Below are 16,413 nucleotides of genomic sequence, written 5' to 3'. Positions count from 1 at the left end.
GTTTCCTCTCTGTTGTTGTGCTGTTGTAATTTTAGAGTATTTTAATACTGGTAGCCAGATTTTGTTCATTTTCATGGTTACCTCTGAGGATGCTTGCCATAGATGCAGGCGAAACGTCAGGAGAGAATGCCTCTAGACCATGGCAATATAGCCTGAAAAAACCTACAACAACCCACTCAATAATATATATAACAAATAACTTGAAGGCTTGAGAAGGCTGCTATTTCCAACAGGACAAAGGCCAGAACTCTTACCTGTGAAGGGTCTGTCACTCGTAATGTGACTACATCCTCGCTTGTATATTTAATGAAAAGATGGTTTTCATCCAATAACTGCATCTTCCACATGCGTAGTTGCCTCAGTTGGTCAAAATACTGGAAGAACCTCCTTTTAGCCATGGCACTCCCATCCTGCTCTGCTCTTCGCCACAAGTACACCAACAGCCTGTGTTTCAGGGAATTTATGAATGGTTCTTTGTATGGGTTTGCCATGCCTGTCTGAGAATCCCGTTGGACTTCCGGATATACAGCAGAAAGTGTGAGGAGATCATCCTCGTAGCAAAAGCGACCTATTGTTCGTACATCAATGAAGGTGCCTTCAGGTGTTACCTGAAAGACATGGATGGTTTGCTGCTGCACAGACAGAATAGCCAAGATATTCTTATACAGGTACAGTCCTTGGTTATGGGACAAGATAACTTTGTCACACTTGAACGTCCTAGTGTCACACAGCCTGCCTGTGTGAAGGTCTATGATGTGCAAAGAGTAATCTTCCAAAGGGGATCTGGGATTCGGCGTGACTGATTCACTGTTGCGGTAAACCTCAAAAAAAGGAGGGTGGGGTTCCTCAGGTAAGTAGGCAGCAGAGCCAACAATGACATAGCGGCAATCGTCTGTGAATAGACTACATTCACGGTTCAAGTGCTCACCATTCGACGCCACATTGGTAATGTGAAGGAGCACAAAGAAACGCTCAAAGAGGCGCCCACGAATATTGATGGATCTCTGGTCATTGCCATTAGCCAAGATCTCCCCATCATAGCCCTGGAGGAGGTCTTCAGCCGCTTGACAACCCTGATATTCGTAGATCTCCAAAGATGTCTGATCCGAGGAGAAGGCAATGAAGTATCTCCCATCAGGGGAAAACTTCCGCAAGAAGCAGGGTGGTTTTTCAACATTGACAATGGTAAAATTGGGGAAAACATTTTGATGGAAGATGCGGACTTGGTGCCAGTGAGTCCCTGTTTTTCCAGAGGTGATCCTCCGACGTTCTAAACGATAAATGACATTCTGATTCTGGATCCGACGAGGCTTGATGGTTGGGGCATCATGATCCATAATACTTTCCTCAAATCAAGAATATCCCAGCACAACAAGAACCTGACAGAGCAAAAAGCAAAACCATGTTTGTTAAGGAAAGGAAGGTGGTTGCTGTAAGAATGAGCTTTAAGAAAGGAGAAAATAAAATAAATTATAATCTAATATATATCATCTATTTAAGATACCACTGCTTGTACTAAAAATAGGCAATCTGCCAAATCGGTCTGGACATTAGCACAGTGGGTTAAACTACCAGCTGTAGAAAATCTTGTCGATTGAAAGGTCGGCAGTTCAAGCCCAGATCAGGATGAGCTTCCACCATCAGCCCAGCTTCTGCTCATCTAGCAGATGGAAAATAGCAATGTAAGTAGATAAATAGGTACCACTTTAAGCAGGGAGGTAATAAAAAGTACCCATAAAGACATGCTGGTGGTTTTCATTGGGAGTATGTCTATGGGCAACAAAGCTCCTCAGAGTGGAAGATGGAACGACAGCACCCCCTGTGTCCAGAGTCGAGCACAGCCTCCAGAAGCTGGAGATGGAAAAAGATGGGAAAGCCTATACCTCTGTTTATATAGTGTCTGTCATTGTTAATTCAATAATGGCTTTGTATGTTTGCCGTACATGTGTTCTGAAATCTGCCCTGAATCCCCTCAGGGAGATACAGCGGAATATAAATAAAGTATATTATTATCATCATCATCATCATCATCATCATCATCATCATCATTTTACTGACACAAATCCACAGTATGTCACAGCAAATGAGATCTCTATGCTCGATTTCTTATTATTATCATCATCATTATTATTATCTACTGTGAAGTATAACAAATGAAGTGGGACTCTGGCCCATGAAGCCTATCCCACAGTAAATGTGTTCTCTTTGCATGTCACATGAATCTTTACCCAGTAAAGAGGACCCAATGAAGTGGGACTCTGGCCCATGAAGTCCCACTTCCTTACCACTTCAACTTTTTTTTTCCGGCACTTAACACCTAAGGTCTGAATAAGATGTGTGAGCTGTGACACCTTATCTACAATGAGTCTGGCAAAAAAATTGACACTTTTTCTATATGGTTGAAAAATTACACAAAGAACAGTAATAAATAAGAAACAGGGATAAGCCAGCTTTCATATCTCAAGTAATACACTGTATACTTGCAGTGACGGAGTAACGATCTAGTCCAACAGTACAGAATATTATATAGGACAGCTGAACTTACTGGCACAGTATCACAAGAAACGTGATCCAAAAGGACACAAGAACATTCTCTTAAGAGAAACTAAAGTATTATGAGAGAGTATGTTCATGATTAAAATAGAAGCCAAGATGAAATGGTCTCAAATGCTGGTGCCAGAACCAGGCTTTTGCAAATAAAATGTCAGTGTTCTCAATAAAGACATGCCGAGGTATGAACTGCTGCTGAAAATCAAACCATTATTAGATACTCTGTAAGAACCAATTAATTAAACATTATCACCATGATTTAAGTATCAGGGAGCCAGATAACAACATGTCTGCAACAGAATGGATTCCCATTCTCTCTCCAAGAGGTTCAGGACATTCCTATAGCTTTATCTTAACAACTATGTAAAGCAAGAAGAATAAGAGATAAAGGGCAGCCGATAGCCACTCGGAAGCGGCAAGAAAACGTGAATCCAGGTCTAAATCCAAACACATTATCTATTTTTTTTCAGAACTTCTGATCTAATGTGCTGTGCATCAGTGGAATTAAAACCAATGCTGTCAGGTTTCAGATTTTTAAGTGCCAAAATGGCACAGTCACACAGCACAGGCTTTGTGTTCAGAAACTTCTAGGTTCGGCCTTTCTCATCTCCATCTCTGTTAAATAAGTACCCAGTCCTAACCCTCACAGAACTCCTGCCCATCAGATAATACTGAATCAAGCTAACTTGATGTAAGACAACTTCCTAAATATGCAACAAATATATCCCACCCTCCATTGGACTTCTTCAAAATAGGCTGGATGGATAAGAGGCTAAAGCAGAGGTTTCCAAACATTTCATGTTTATTTTTTATTTATTTCCTTTTTATTTATTTATTTGTTTATTTCCAGTATTTCTACCGCGTCCTTCTCAACCCCTGAAGGGTGACTCAGGACAGCTTACATTTGGCACAATTTGATGCCATTAAATCTAACAAAGCAATATAACAACAATTAAAACAATAAATTTTCCTCCCTCGAGGGGCCTCAAGGTGGCTTTTTATTGTTATTACTTGTGTGCCTGTCCAACCCAAGGTTCTGATTTTAAACTCAGGACATAAAGTAAGGAGCTAAAGAAGAGTTTCATACATTACAGCATAAGATAAAAGTTTCTCCTCAAAATTAAGGGCCCTTCCACAATGACATATAACCCAGAATATCAAGGCAGAAAATCCCACAATATCTGCTACGTGGGGCTGCCCTTGAAAACAGCTCGGAAATTCCAACTGGTTCAACTGGCGGTGGCAAGGATGTTAACTGGCGCTCCTTACAGAGAGAGGTCAACCCTTCTGTTTAAGGAGCTTCATTGGCTGCCGTTTACCTACCGAGCCCAATTCAAGGTGCAGGTGCTTACCTATAAAGCCCTAAATGTTTTAGGACCTGCCTACCTGCATGACCGCATCTCCGTTTATGAACCCACGTGCTCCCTTTGTTCATCTGGCGAGGCCCTGCTCGTGATCCCACCTGTGTCACAGGCGCATTTGGTGGGGACGAGGGACAGGGCCTTCTCTGTGGCTGCCCCCCAACTCTGGAACACCCTCCCCATAGATATTAGACTAGCACCCACGTTGGCAGTCTTCAGGAAGAATCTGAGGACCTGGCTTTTCCGATGTGCCTTTCTGGAATAGGAAACTACATCCCAGAAGCACTTTATTAGAGTTTAAGACTCTCTGCACACTGCATTTTCCCAGAAATCCAAAATACCACCTGCCACACCCTGCATTTTTAACCTGTACCCATCACTGGCCCGGCCCTGGTTTTTATTGTGTAATTCAGGGGTCCTCAAACTAAGGCCCGGGGGCCGGATGCGGTCCTCCAAGGTCATTTACCCGGCCCTCTCTCAGGGTCAACCTAAGTATGAAACTACTTGAAAGCACACAATAACAACAATAATCCTATCTCATCAGCCAAAAGCAGGCCCACACTTTCCATTGAAATACCAATAAGTTTATATTTGTTCAAACTGTTTTTCATTTTAATTATTGTATTGTTTTTAAATGCTTTTTGCACTATAAATAAGATATGTGCAGTGTGAATAGGAATTCATTCGTGTATATTTTGAATTATAATCCGGCCCGCCAATAGTTTGAGGGACTGTGACCTGGCCCTCTGTTTAAAAAGTTTGTAGACCCTTGGTGTAATTGATGTATTGTTTTTATTGCTTATGTTTTAATCTGCTTTAAATTGTACTGTTATTGTTTTGCTGTTGTTGTGTTGAGGCCTTGGCCTCTGTAAGCCGCATCGAGTCCTGCGGGAGATGCTAGCTTGGGGGGTACAAATAAAGTTTAATAATAATAATAATAATAATAATAATACTGTTATTGTTTTGCTGTTGTTGTGTTGAGACCTTGGCCACTGTAAGCCGCATCGAGTCCTGCGGGAGATGCTAGCTTGGGGGGTACAAATAAAGTTTAATAATAATAATAATAATAATAATACTGTTATTGTTTTGCTGTTGTTGTGTTGAGGCCTTGGCCTCTGTAAGCCGCATCGAGTCCTGCGGGAGATGCTAGCTTGGGGGGTACAAATAAAGTTTAATAATAATAATAATAATAATACTGTTATTGTTTTGCTGTTGTTGTGTTGAGACCTTGGCCACTGTAAGCCGCATCGAGTCCTGCGGGAGATGCTAGCTTGGGGGGTACAAATAAAGTTTAATAATAATAATAATAATAATAATACTGTTATTGTTTTGCTGTTGTTGTGTTGAGGCCTTGGCCTTGGTAAGCCGCATCGAGTCCTGCGGGAGATGCTAGCTTGGGGGGTACAAATAAAGTTTAATAATAATAATAATAATAATACTGTTATTGTTTTGCTGTTGTTGTGTTAAGGCCTTGGCCTTTGTAAGCCGCATCGAGTCCTGCGGGAGATGCTAGCGGGGTACAAATAAAGTTTAATAATAATAATAATAATAATAATACTGTTATTGTTTTGCTGTTGTTGTGTTGAGGCCTTGGCCTTTGTAAGCCGCATCGAGTCCTGCGGGAGATGCTAGCGGGGTACAAATAAAGTTTAATAATCAATAATAATAATAATAACAACACAGTGATTCAGTCTTATTAGCAAATCGGTGAGAACAACTCCTTATCAGAAATATGGGCGCCAACATAAAACGTAGTAACAGAATGTTTGGGGACACAATATAAATAATTTGTAAGATAATAACAGGCATTTCCAAGATTTTTGGAAGGGGAAGATACTAGTACAGGCTTGGGCAAGCTTGGGCCTTCCCTCCAGGTGTTTTGGGACTCCAACTCCCAGCAGTCCTAACAGCCTCAGGCCCTTTCCTTTTCCCCCTCAGCCGCTTAAGCGTCTGAGGGGGAAAAGGAAGGGTCCAGAGGCTGTTAGGGATGGTGGAAGTCCAAAACAAATGGAGGGAAGGCCCAAATGTGCCCATGCCTGGCCTTCCCTCGCTTCTGGACACTCACGTGAGCTCTCAGTTACTGATTTTTCACAAAAGCACCGCTCCTGGCGGGGGATACTACTTGGCAGTCCCTGGGTGCCAGGCCATCGTGGAGCAAATGGCCATTTGGACCACTCGCATTTACCTCCACCCTCGCCGCCGCCATCTTTCCTCCCAAAGAGGCGGGGCCTGCTCTGACCAACGAGTTTCCTCGTGGAGCCAGCGCTCCATATCCCCGCGCGCCCTCCTTCCGCTCTAGGCATCGGGGCGGCGCCCCCTGGCGGGCGGTGGCGCGCGATGCTCCCCTCCGTCGCCGCCGCTGCCTCCCCCTCCCTTCGCGCGGCTGCCATGGCAACCGCATCCTCGCCATGGCAACCGGCTGCTTAAGGGGGCCGCCGCGGCCTTCCTCTTCCTCTGCGAGTTGCCATGACAACGGGATGCCATGACAACAGCTCTCCAAGCAGGGCCTGTGAGACTGAACACGCGTCTGAGCTACCTGTTGTACCCGTGTGTTCAGTTCTCCATAAGTTTAGCTGGCAGCAAGAGAGCAAAGGCATATCACGCCTTGAGAAAACACGTGTCTACGCTTCCCACGTGCGGCCCGCCAGACACGTGTTTTCCTAGAAGAGTGCTGAGCCAAAGCAAAAGGAGAAGCTGCTTCAGGAGCACATCGTTTCCTCTATGCTGATGATCGTGCCATCACCACTCAAGCAGCGAGCTTTGAGATGGTAGAACAGAAGCTCTCCGAAGCTCTAGGTGCTCTTACTGCCTACTACAGGGAAAACCTCTGGATGAGGAACAAGCTGAAGATCAATCCTGATAAGACAGAGGTCCTCCTGGTTGATCGCAAACCTGACCGGGGAATAGGGTGGCAACCTGTGTTGGACGGGGTTACACTCCCCCTGAAGCCACAGGTCCGCAGTTTGGGAGTCCTCCTGGATTCATCGCTTACGCTTGAGGCTCAGGCGTCGGCAGTGTCTGGGAGGGCTTTCGCACAACTGAGACTCGTGCGCCAACTGCGACCGTACCTCGTGAAGGCTTATCTGGCTGGAGTGGTCCATGCCTTGGTCACCTCCGGATTGGACTACTGCAATGTGCTCTACGTGCGGCTGCCCTTGAAAACGGTTCGAAAATTCCAGCTGGTTCAACAGGCAGCGGCCAGGATGTTAACAGGATGGTCAACCCTTCTGTTCAAGGAGCTCCATTGGCTGCCGTTTATTTTCCGAGCCCAATTCAAGGTGCAGGTGCTTACCTACAAAGCCCTGAACAGTTTGGGACCACCCTACCTGCGTGACCGCATCTCCGTGTATGAACCCACGCACTCACTTCGTTCATCCGGAGAAGCCCTGCTCGTGATCCCGCCTGCGTTGCAAGCGCGTTTGGTGGGGACGCGAGACAGGGCCTTTTCTGTGTTGGCCCCCCGACTCCTGAATACCATCCCCAAAGAGCTTAGACAGGCCCCTACATTGGCAGTCTTCAGAAAGAACTTGAAGACCTGGCTGTTCCAATGTGCCTTCTCAGAATAGGAAACCTCCAACACAAAGTCCCAGAAGCACTTTATTAGAATTAAGATTGCTGGCACACTGCACTTGCCCTATAATGCCTTACATATCACCTGTCACATCAGCACTTTTAACCTTGTACCCATTACTCTGGCCCGGCCCAGTTTTATTGTGTCTTGGTGTATTGTTTATTGCTTGTTGTTTAATATTGCTTTAATCGTTTTTAATTTGCTTTAGGTTGTGTATTGTTATGTTGTGTTTTGAGGCCTTGGCCTTTGTAAGCCGCATCGAGTCCTTCAGGAGATGCTAGCGGGGTACAAATAAAGATAATAATAATAATAATAATAATAATAATAACCAGCTGATCCCTAACCCATCTAAAACGCAGACATGTGCCTTTCACCTTAAGAACAGACAAGCATCCCGAGCTCTGAGGATTATTACCTGGGAAGGAAGGAATCCCACGGGAGCATTGCAGCGCACCCAAAGACCTGGGAGGAGTCACTCTGGACCATGCTCTGACCTACAAGAAGCACTGCCTGAACATCAAGCAAAAAGTGGGTGCTAGAAACAATATCATACAAAAGCTGACTGGCACAACCTGAGGATCACAACCAGACACAGTGGAGACATCTGCCCTTGCACTGTGCTACTCTGCTGCTGAGTACACATGCCCAGTGTGGAACACATCTCACCATGCTAAAACAGAGGATGTGGCTCTTAATGAGACATGCCGCATTATCACGGGGTGCCTGTGCCTACACCACTGGAGAAATGACACTGCTTAGCCGGTATTGCACCACCTGACATCTGCCGGGAAGGAGCAGCCAATAGTGAAAGGACCAAGGCAGAGACATCTCCAGCTCATCCCTATTTTGGTATCAGGCAGCACATCAACGACTTAAATTAAGAAATAGTTTTCTTAGATCTACAGAGACACTCGCTGGAACACCTCAGCAAGCAAGAGTCCAAAAGTGGCAGGCCCAAACCCAGAGCCTCAATCAATGGCTGATACCAATGGAGAGACTCCCCCCTGGGCACACAGAAAACTGGGCGACTTGGAAGGCGCTGAACGGACTGCGCTCTGGCACCACGAGATGCAGAGCCAACCTCAAGGAATGGGCCCACAAAGTGGAATCCACGGCATGCGAGTGTGGAGAAGAGCAAACCACTGACCACCTGCTGCCATGCACCCTGAGCCCTGCCACATGATGCACAAGGGAGGACCTCCTTGCGGCAATACCAGAGGCACTCCAAGGGGCCAGATACTGGTCAAAGGACATTTAATCAACTACCAAGCTTACAAAATTTGTGTGTGTGTTTTTAAAATTTATTTTATCTGTTTGTTTGTTCTGTTCTGTTAGAAATGTAATACAATGTTCTGGTTGCGGATGACACGATAAATAAATAAAAATAAGCTGGCAGCAAGAGAGCAAAAGCATCAGGCCTTGAGAAAACACGTGTCTACGCTCCCCACGTGCAGCCCGCCAGACACGTGTTTTCCTAGAATGGTGCTGAGCCAAAGCAAAAGGAGAAGCTGCTTCAGGAGCTCCTATTTGAGGGACCTGATCTCTAATCTAATGGCTCAATTCTATGCCATGCTGGGATTTGTAGTTTGCTGAGACTTCAGCATCCTTTGGCGCCTGGAGCTCCTATTTGAGGGACCTCATCTATCTATCGATATAAATAAAAATGTAATGTTCGTTTGTGGGATAAACACAACTCAAAATCTGCTGGAGGCCCATAGCCAGGATTTTGATTCGGGGGGGGGGGGGGGGGGGGGGGGGCTGAGCTCGATTTGCGGGGAGGGACTAAGGATCTACCCTAGCAAACTTTTGTATCGTTACCCCAATACCCCCATGCATATGGGATATATTGAGCATGGTGATCAGATCATGATATGAATAAACAATGGTTTATTTGCAGACCACCCTGAGAATTTCGGGGGGGGGGGGGGGTTAAGCTCCTCAAGCGCCCACACCCCGCCCCGGCTACATGCCTGTGCTGGATGAATTGCCACCAAATTTGGCCACGAGACACCTACTAACCCAAGTAGTGACCATCACTAAAAAAAATGAGTTTGTCATTTGGGAGTTGTAGTTGCTAGGATTTATAGTTAACCTGAAATTATAGAGCATTTTGAACTCCACCAATGATGGAATTGAACCAAACGTGGCACACAGGACTCCCATGACTAACAGAAAACACTAGAAGGGTTTGGTGGGCATTGGCCTTGAGTTTGGGAGTTGTAGTTCACCTACATCCAGAGAGCAATGTGGACTCAAACAATGATAGACCTGGACCAAGCTTGGCACAAATATTCCATATGCCCAGCTATGAACACAGATGGAGTTTGGGGAAAATAGGCCTTGACATTTGGGAGTTGTGGCTACTGGGATTTATAGTTCACCTGCAATCAAAGAGCATTCTGAACCTCACCAATGAGAAAATTGGGGCAAACTTCCCACACAGAACCCCCATGAGGAACGGAAAAATCCTCTGCTGCTTGCTGGGCTAGAACGATTTCCTTGCCGAGGGGGATTGGCCAATGCCTCCCACTGAAGCTGAGAGAATGTAATCTGCCCAAGGTCATCCAATGGGTCTCTACAATGAAATAGGGATCTAAATCCTAGTCTCCCAGTCCTGGTCCAACACTCGGATCACTACACCACACTGCCTATATCTATTAAGCTTACTCTAAGGCAGTGTTTCTCTACCTTCCTAATTCCATGATCTCTTAATACAGTTCCTCATGTTGTGCTGACCCCCAACCATAATATTATTTTCATTGCCACTTCATAACTGTAATTTTGCTACTGTTATGAATCGTAATGTAAACATCTGATATGCAGGATGTATTTTCATTTACTGGACCAAATTTGGCACAAATACCCAATACGCCCCAATTTGAATACTGATTGATTTTGATTTTGTCATTTGGGAGTTGTAGTTGCAGGGATTTATAGTTCACCTAAAATCATAGAGCATTCTGAACTCCACCAACAGTGGAATTGAACCAAACTTGGCACACAGAACTCCCATGACCAACAGAAAATACTTTAAGGTTTTGGTGGGCATTGACCTTGAGTTTTGGAGTTGTAGTTCATAGTTCAGAGAGCACTATGGACTCAAACAATGATAGATCTGGATTAAACTTGGCATGAATTCTCAATATGCCCAAATGTGAACACTGGTGGAGTTTGGGGAAACTAGATCTTGACATTTGGAAGTTGTAATTGCTGAGATTCATAGATCAATTACAACCAAAAAGCATTCTGAACCCCAGTTGTAATTGCTGGGATTTATCGTTCACCTACAATCAAAGAGCATTCTGAACTCCATTAACAATGAAATTGAACCACATTTGGCACACAGAACTCCCATGACCGATAGAAAATACTGGAAGGGTTTGGCGGGCATTGACCTTGAGTTTTGGAGTTGTAGTTCACCTACATCCAGAGAACACTGCAGACTCAAACAATGATAGATCTCGACCAAACTTGGCACGAATACTCAATATGCCCAAATGTGAACACTGCTGGAGTTTAGGGAAACTAGACCTTGACGTTTGGGAGTTGTAGTTGCTGTGATTTATAGAGCAGCTACAATCAAAGAGCATTCTGAACCCCAGCAATCATATAATTGGGCCAAACTTCCCATATAGAACCCCCACGACCAACAGAAAATATTGTGATTTCTGATGATCTTTAGTGACCCTTCTGATACCCAGTTTGAGAAGCGTTGCTCTAAGGAAAGTGAATTCAGGAAGGAAGCCTAAAATACCAGGATAGAGCTAAATGCTACTGGCAGTGCAAAAACATAAATGGGTAGCATCTGTTGGACTACTAGAGGAGCAGCAGAAATGTGTGCGTACTGCATAAAGATCTAGTTGTATTGTATTTCACGGACATCTGTTCCTCCAGAAGTCAATGCCTTTTGTGTCCACGTGTCCAAGAGAAGCTTTGTTTTATTTCTTTTTCTGGGAAAAGCAGACTAGATCAGTGCGGAAACAGATCTTTTTCAAAGCCTGCCTGCCAAAACAGACATAAATACATATTCAGTTCCTGCTGTTTCTGATCCATGTTTGCTGTGCGATTGGCAAAAGGCGCAAGTTGAGCTTTCTGGTCTTGTCGGTGCAACAGATTAAGCTTTTATGGATTTCAGTCCATTTTGTTTACTGTAGCTATTGATTTCTCATCATGTGTTGCCTTGTAATTTTGTTTTTGTTTTGTTATTGGTTCTGATTATTCTCCACCACCCTGAGCGAAATGTAGACATCACAAGGGTGAGATAGAGAGAGGGATAGATTGGTACACGTATACGTGCTTTTATATTCAGAGCAACAAACATATTTCAGAGCCCCCCTTGATTTGATGCCACCTGTCTTCTACTGTCCCCATCTCACTGTCATTGTTTCATAATACCTGGATCATCACCAATAGCAACCACCGGCTTTCGTATTAGGTGTGTTGAGTCTACTCTGGAGCTTCTTTTTCTTCATGTCTCCTCTTTCTCTTCCTCTTTTTTCCCCATCTGCCCAAGATTGGCTGTATTAACATTACTGTATCAGATTTTGCTCTGCTACTACCTGGAAAAGAGAAAGGGATTTTGCTTTATACACATATGTGTATGTATGTGTGCATGTGTATATGTATATGAGTATATGTGTGTCTATTAGGCCTGGGTAACAACGGAAAAATTTGTTTCTAAAATTGATTTGTATTTGGGGGGGGGGGGGTTTGTTTCGATATTTAAAATAATTACAAAATTTTCCCTTAAAAAAGTTCGATATTTACGAAATTTCGTAAATGGTAAAAAATTAACTAATCGATTTCCGAAACAATAACGAATCGATTCGTTAATGGCGGACGCGACTGCGCAATACGCTAAAAAACCTCCAAAACCTTCTGAAGCTTCCCTCTCCCTCTGTTCTTGACTGTTGGTGTGATATTATATTTTTTTTTCACTAATTAAACCATAAAACTGGCCCAGACATGCGGAAATAATAACGAAACGACCTCAAAACAATAACGAAACGAACACAATAACGAAATATGAAGCATTTACAAAACGTTTTTGAAAATTCGTTTTTTTAAATAATTGCTCCAGAATGGTTCGTTATCATTTTGTAATTGAAAAAATTAACGAATTATTAACGAATTACGAATTAACGAAACGAAACCGCCCAGGCCTAGTGTCTATATATATATATATATATATATAGTATTTTGGGGGGTTTTAAATCTGTTCTACTGGGATTTTTGTTTTTGTATTTTTAGGGGTGATGAACACTCGTTGGATGGTTAGATGTATTGTGTCAAAATTTCGTGTCAATTCATAATAAAAATAAATGAAATTAAAGAAATGGATAAATTAACTTTCTTATTAAAGAGGAACACAGGTAACCTGATTAAACAAACAGACTGGTCACAAGTGGAGAAATACATAGAAAAAAGAAATAAAGGAAACTGATTCTGAATAATACAATAAGTGGGTAAAAAAAGTGGTAAAACCTTGGGCTTTGATACATTTTTTTTCTTTTTTCATTTGTGATAACTTGGAAGATTAATTGGATTATAAAGGTGATCTTGCGAAGAATTAGAAGGAAGTCACAAACTATTTTTATTTTTATTTTTTATACTCATTTTTTGGATTTTTTGGGTTTTTTCTTCTTTTTTCTCTCTCCTCTTTTCTCTCTCTCTTTTTCTTCTTCGTTTTCTTTCTTTTTCATCGTTTCCTACTCTCCTTTAAACTGAATTGTTTCCCCTCTTTACTTGGAAATACTATATATATTTACATGCTCTTTATATATTAAAATATTAAATTTTCATGTCAATTTGTCCAGTGGTTTCTGAGATATGTTAATCCCACAAACGAACATTACATTTTTATTTATATACTAGCCATCCCCTGCCATGCGTTGCTATGGCACACATGGGGGTTCTGTGTGGGAGGTTTGTCCCAATTCTATCGTTGGTGGGGTTCAGAATGCTCTGTGATTGTAGGTGAACTATAAATCCTAGAAACTACAACTCCCAAATGTCAATATTCTATTTTTTCCCCAAACTCCATCTGTGTTCACATTTGGGCATATTGAGTATTCATGTAGAGTTTGGTCCAGACCCATCATTGCTTGAGTCCACAGTGCTCTCTAAATGTAGGTGAACTACAACTCCAAAACCAAAGGACATTCCCCTCCAAACCCTTCCAGTATTTTCTGTTGGTCATGGGAGAACTGTGTGCCACTTTTGGTTCAATTCTATCATTGGTGGGGTTCAGAATGCTCTTTGATTGTAGGTGAACTATAAATCCCAGCAACTACAACTCCCAAATGACAAACTCAATTTTTTTTAGTGAAGTTGGGTTGTTAGGTGTCTTGTGTCCAAATCTGGTGTCAATTCGTCCAGTGGTTTTTGAGTTCTGTTAATCCCACAAACGAACATTACATTTTTATTTATATAGATAGATTCAAAAACATTTAACCTACTGATGCCTCAATTAATGTAATTTTATTGGCATCTACTTTTATTTGGAAATTAGCTTATAGCTGCTACATTTCCCACCCTCGACTTATACTCAAGTGAATATGTTTCCCCAGTTTTTTATGGTAAAATTAGGTGCCTTGGATCAGCTTATGCTTGAGTATATACGGTAACTTAAAATTGCGGTAACTTAAAATTTGCTAAACTATGGAGAGAAAAAGAAATTCCTAGCTTAGAGGACTGGAAAAGAAAAATGATGGAAGTTAGAAATATGGATAGACTGAGTTTCATTATGCAAAGAAGCAAAGGAATAATGGAAACCGAAACAGACTGGACAAAATTTAAAGAATATTTAAAATTACATAATTAAAACTATGAGTACACCATAAATAGACAAAAGCCAGACAGAGAGAAAATGAAGAAAAGGAAGGGAAAAAAATGAAAAGAGAAAGATGGACAAGGAGAAGGACAGAAACCATATACTAGTCGACTAAAGAGGCGGAGAAATAGAAAGACGAAGGAAGAGGAAAGGAAAGAAAAGGAAAAGAGCTCCCTGAAGAAGAATCCTGGAAGTCAAGCGAATTGAAGAACGAAACATCTTGTATTTTTTCTTTTAACTGTCACTTTCACTGCACTCATATATCCGTTTTCCTCTTTCCTTATTCTTTTCTACCCTACCTACCTACACGACACCACACCCTTCCCTTTCCCCTCTCCCTCTTCTTCCCCTCCTCTCTCTACTTCTGAACTTCCCTACCCCAATATCTCTAATGTTTGTATATATATGAAAATTGCAATAAATATATTTTTTAAAAAAAATCGTGGGCAAGAGGTGCATTCGGAAACTCAAGGTCAGGTCACCTCCCAGTCAAAAGTCTTATCTCCGCCTTGTCAGACCAACAAAACATTTCAGTGGGGATGGGAGTGAGTCACTTCATCGGTCTGAGTTGAGGGGCAGGGGGGAAATCCTGCTTGAATTCTCAAGTCAATGTTTGGGGGGAAAATGTTTTAACAGGAGGCGAAGAGAATCAATATCCCTGCTGTGTATTGACTGCTTGAATCGTACTCAAACCTCCATGAGTTCTCTTGCATATTGCGGTTTCCACATTGCTCTTTCACAGGCAACGGCCAGCAGACTTGTCTTTGTCATTTCCCCAGAAATCTCCCAATGATCCATGGGAGACATATTTGTTCTGGGACTGATTGACATGAAATGTGCTTCTCGGCTTCTGGTATAGTCCAGATGTGTTTGATTACAACTCCTGTCAGTCAGCATGATCAATGCCAGTTGGAGGTTATGGCACGATAATTCAATACCATGGAAGGTGTCACACTGGGAAAAGCTGTTCTACACCTAGCGTAGATTTTCTCATCCCAGTACCTTCTGGATATATAAAAAACAGTTGCCAACATTTTTACCACAGCATTCCCTAATATCCATGCTGGCTGGGAGAACAGGCAGTATTACCCCAACAATTGTTATTCCAGCAGATATGGGAGCCTTAAATTAGGAAAGATCAGCACACACATATGCACAATCACATGTACACACAACCATGTGCCATTAGAATTCATATCCTCCATTTGAGAAGAGTGTCCATTTTTAAAAGTGGAAAAATCTTGGTAACAAAAATAGGATGGATATGAAGGAATTAGGAGCCTCCGGTGGTGCAGTAAGTTAAAGTGCTGAGCTGCTGAACTTGCTGACCGAAAGGTTGCAGGTTCGAATCTGGGGGGCAGCATGAGCTCCTGCTGTTAGCCCTAGCTTCTGCCAACCTAGCAGTTTGAAAACATGTAGATGTGAGTAGAACAATAGGCACCACTTTGGCAGGAAGGGAGCTCCATGGAGTCGTGCTGACCACATGACCTTGGTGGTGTCTATGGACAATGCCAGCTCTTTGGCTTAGAAATGGAGATGAGCACCAACCCCCAGAGTCAGACGCAACTAGACTTTATGTCAATGGGAAAACCTAGAATTTGTGACTAGGGAGCTGTCGTGCTGTGGCAAACCAAACTATCAATTCCAGGATTTATTTATTTATTTATTTACTATGCTTATATACCGCTGTATCTCAAGCCCGAGGGCGACTCACAGCAGTTCACAAACAGTAAAGACAAAAAAACCCAGCAAATCGGCAGCCAGTGGAGCTGGTGCAACAGGGGGGTTGTGTGCTCCCTGCACTCCACTCCTGTTAGAATCATGGCTGCCGCGCGTTGGACTAATTGCAGCTTCCGGGCCATCTTCAGGGGCAGCCCCATGTAGAGAGCGTTGCAGTAGTCTAGGCGGGATGTGACAAGAGCGTGGACTACTGTGGCCAAGTCAGACTTCCCAAGGTACAGGCGCAGCTGGCGCACGAGCCTAAGCTGTGCAAATGCTCCCCTGGTCACCGCTGAAACCTGGGGTTCCAGGCTCAGCAATGAATCCAGGATCACACCCAAGCTGCGAACCTGTGTCTTCAGAGGGAGTGCGACCCCATC

At 43.1% G+C, this 16,413-nt stretch overlaps 1 protein-coding gene across 2 annotated transcripts in view; it reads right to left on the bottom strand.

The window, feature by feature from the left end:
- DET1 (DET1 partner of COP1 E3 ubiquitin ligase) overlaps positions 1–6,135 on the bottom strand; it is a 28,455-nt gene extending 22,320 nt beyond the window's left edge. The window contains exons 1-2 of one of the 2 annotated variants that reach the window (XM_060755174.2): positions 6,097–6,135; positions 255–1,379 (exon numbers count right to left, since the gene is read on the bottom strand). In XM_060755174.2, coding sequence (XP_060611157.1) covers positions 255–1,337 — 1,083 coding nt within the window. In that variant the 5' untranslated portion in view covers positions 1,338–1,379; positions 6,097–6,135. Of the gene's footprint in view, positions 1–254; positions 1,380–5,976 lie in introns of both variants that reach the window. The other variant, XM_060755173.2, reaches the window with a different exon arrangement.
- Between the last annotated feature and the right edge of the window lie 10,278 nt (positions 6,136–16,413).

Source organism: Anolis sagrei, chromosome 9 (genome assembly GCF_037176765.1).
Source record: "Anolis sagrei isolate rAnoSag1 chromosome 9, rAnoSag1.mat, whole genome shotgun sequence".
In the NCBI taxonomy this organism is placed as follows: Eukaryota; Metazoa; Chordata; class Lepidosauria; order Squamata; family Dactyloidae; genus Anolis; species Anolis sagrei.
The sequence above is the reverse complement of the archived record's forward strand: the minus strand, read 5'-3'. Positions and strand labels throughout refer to the sequence as shown.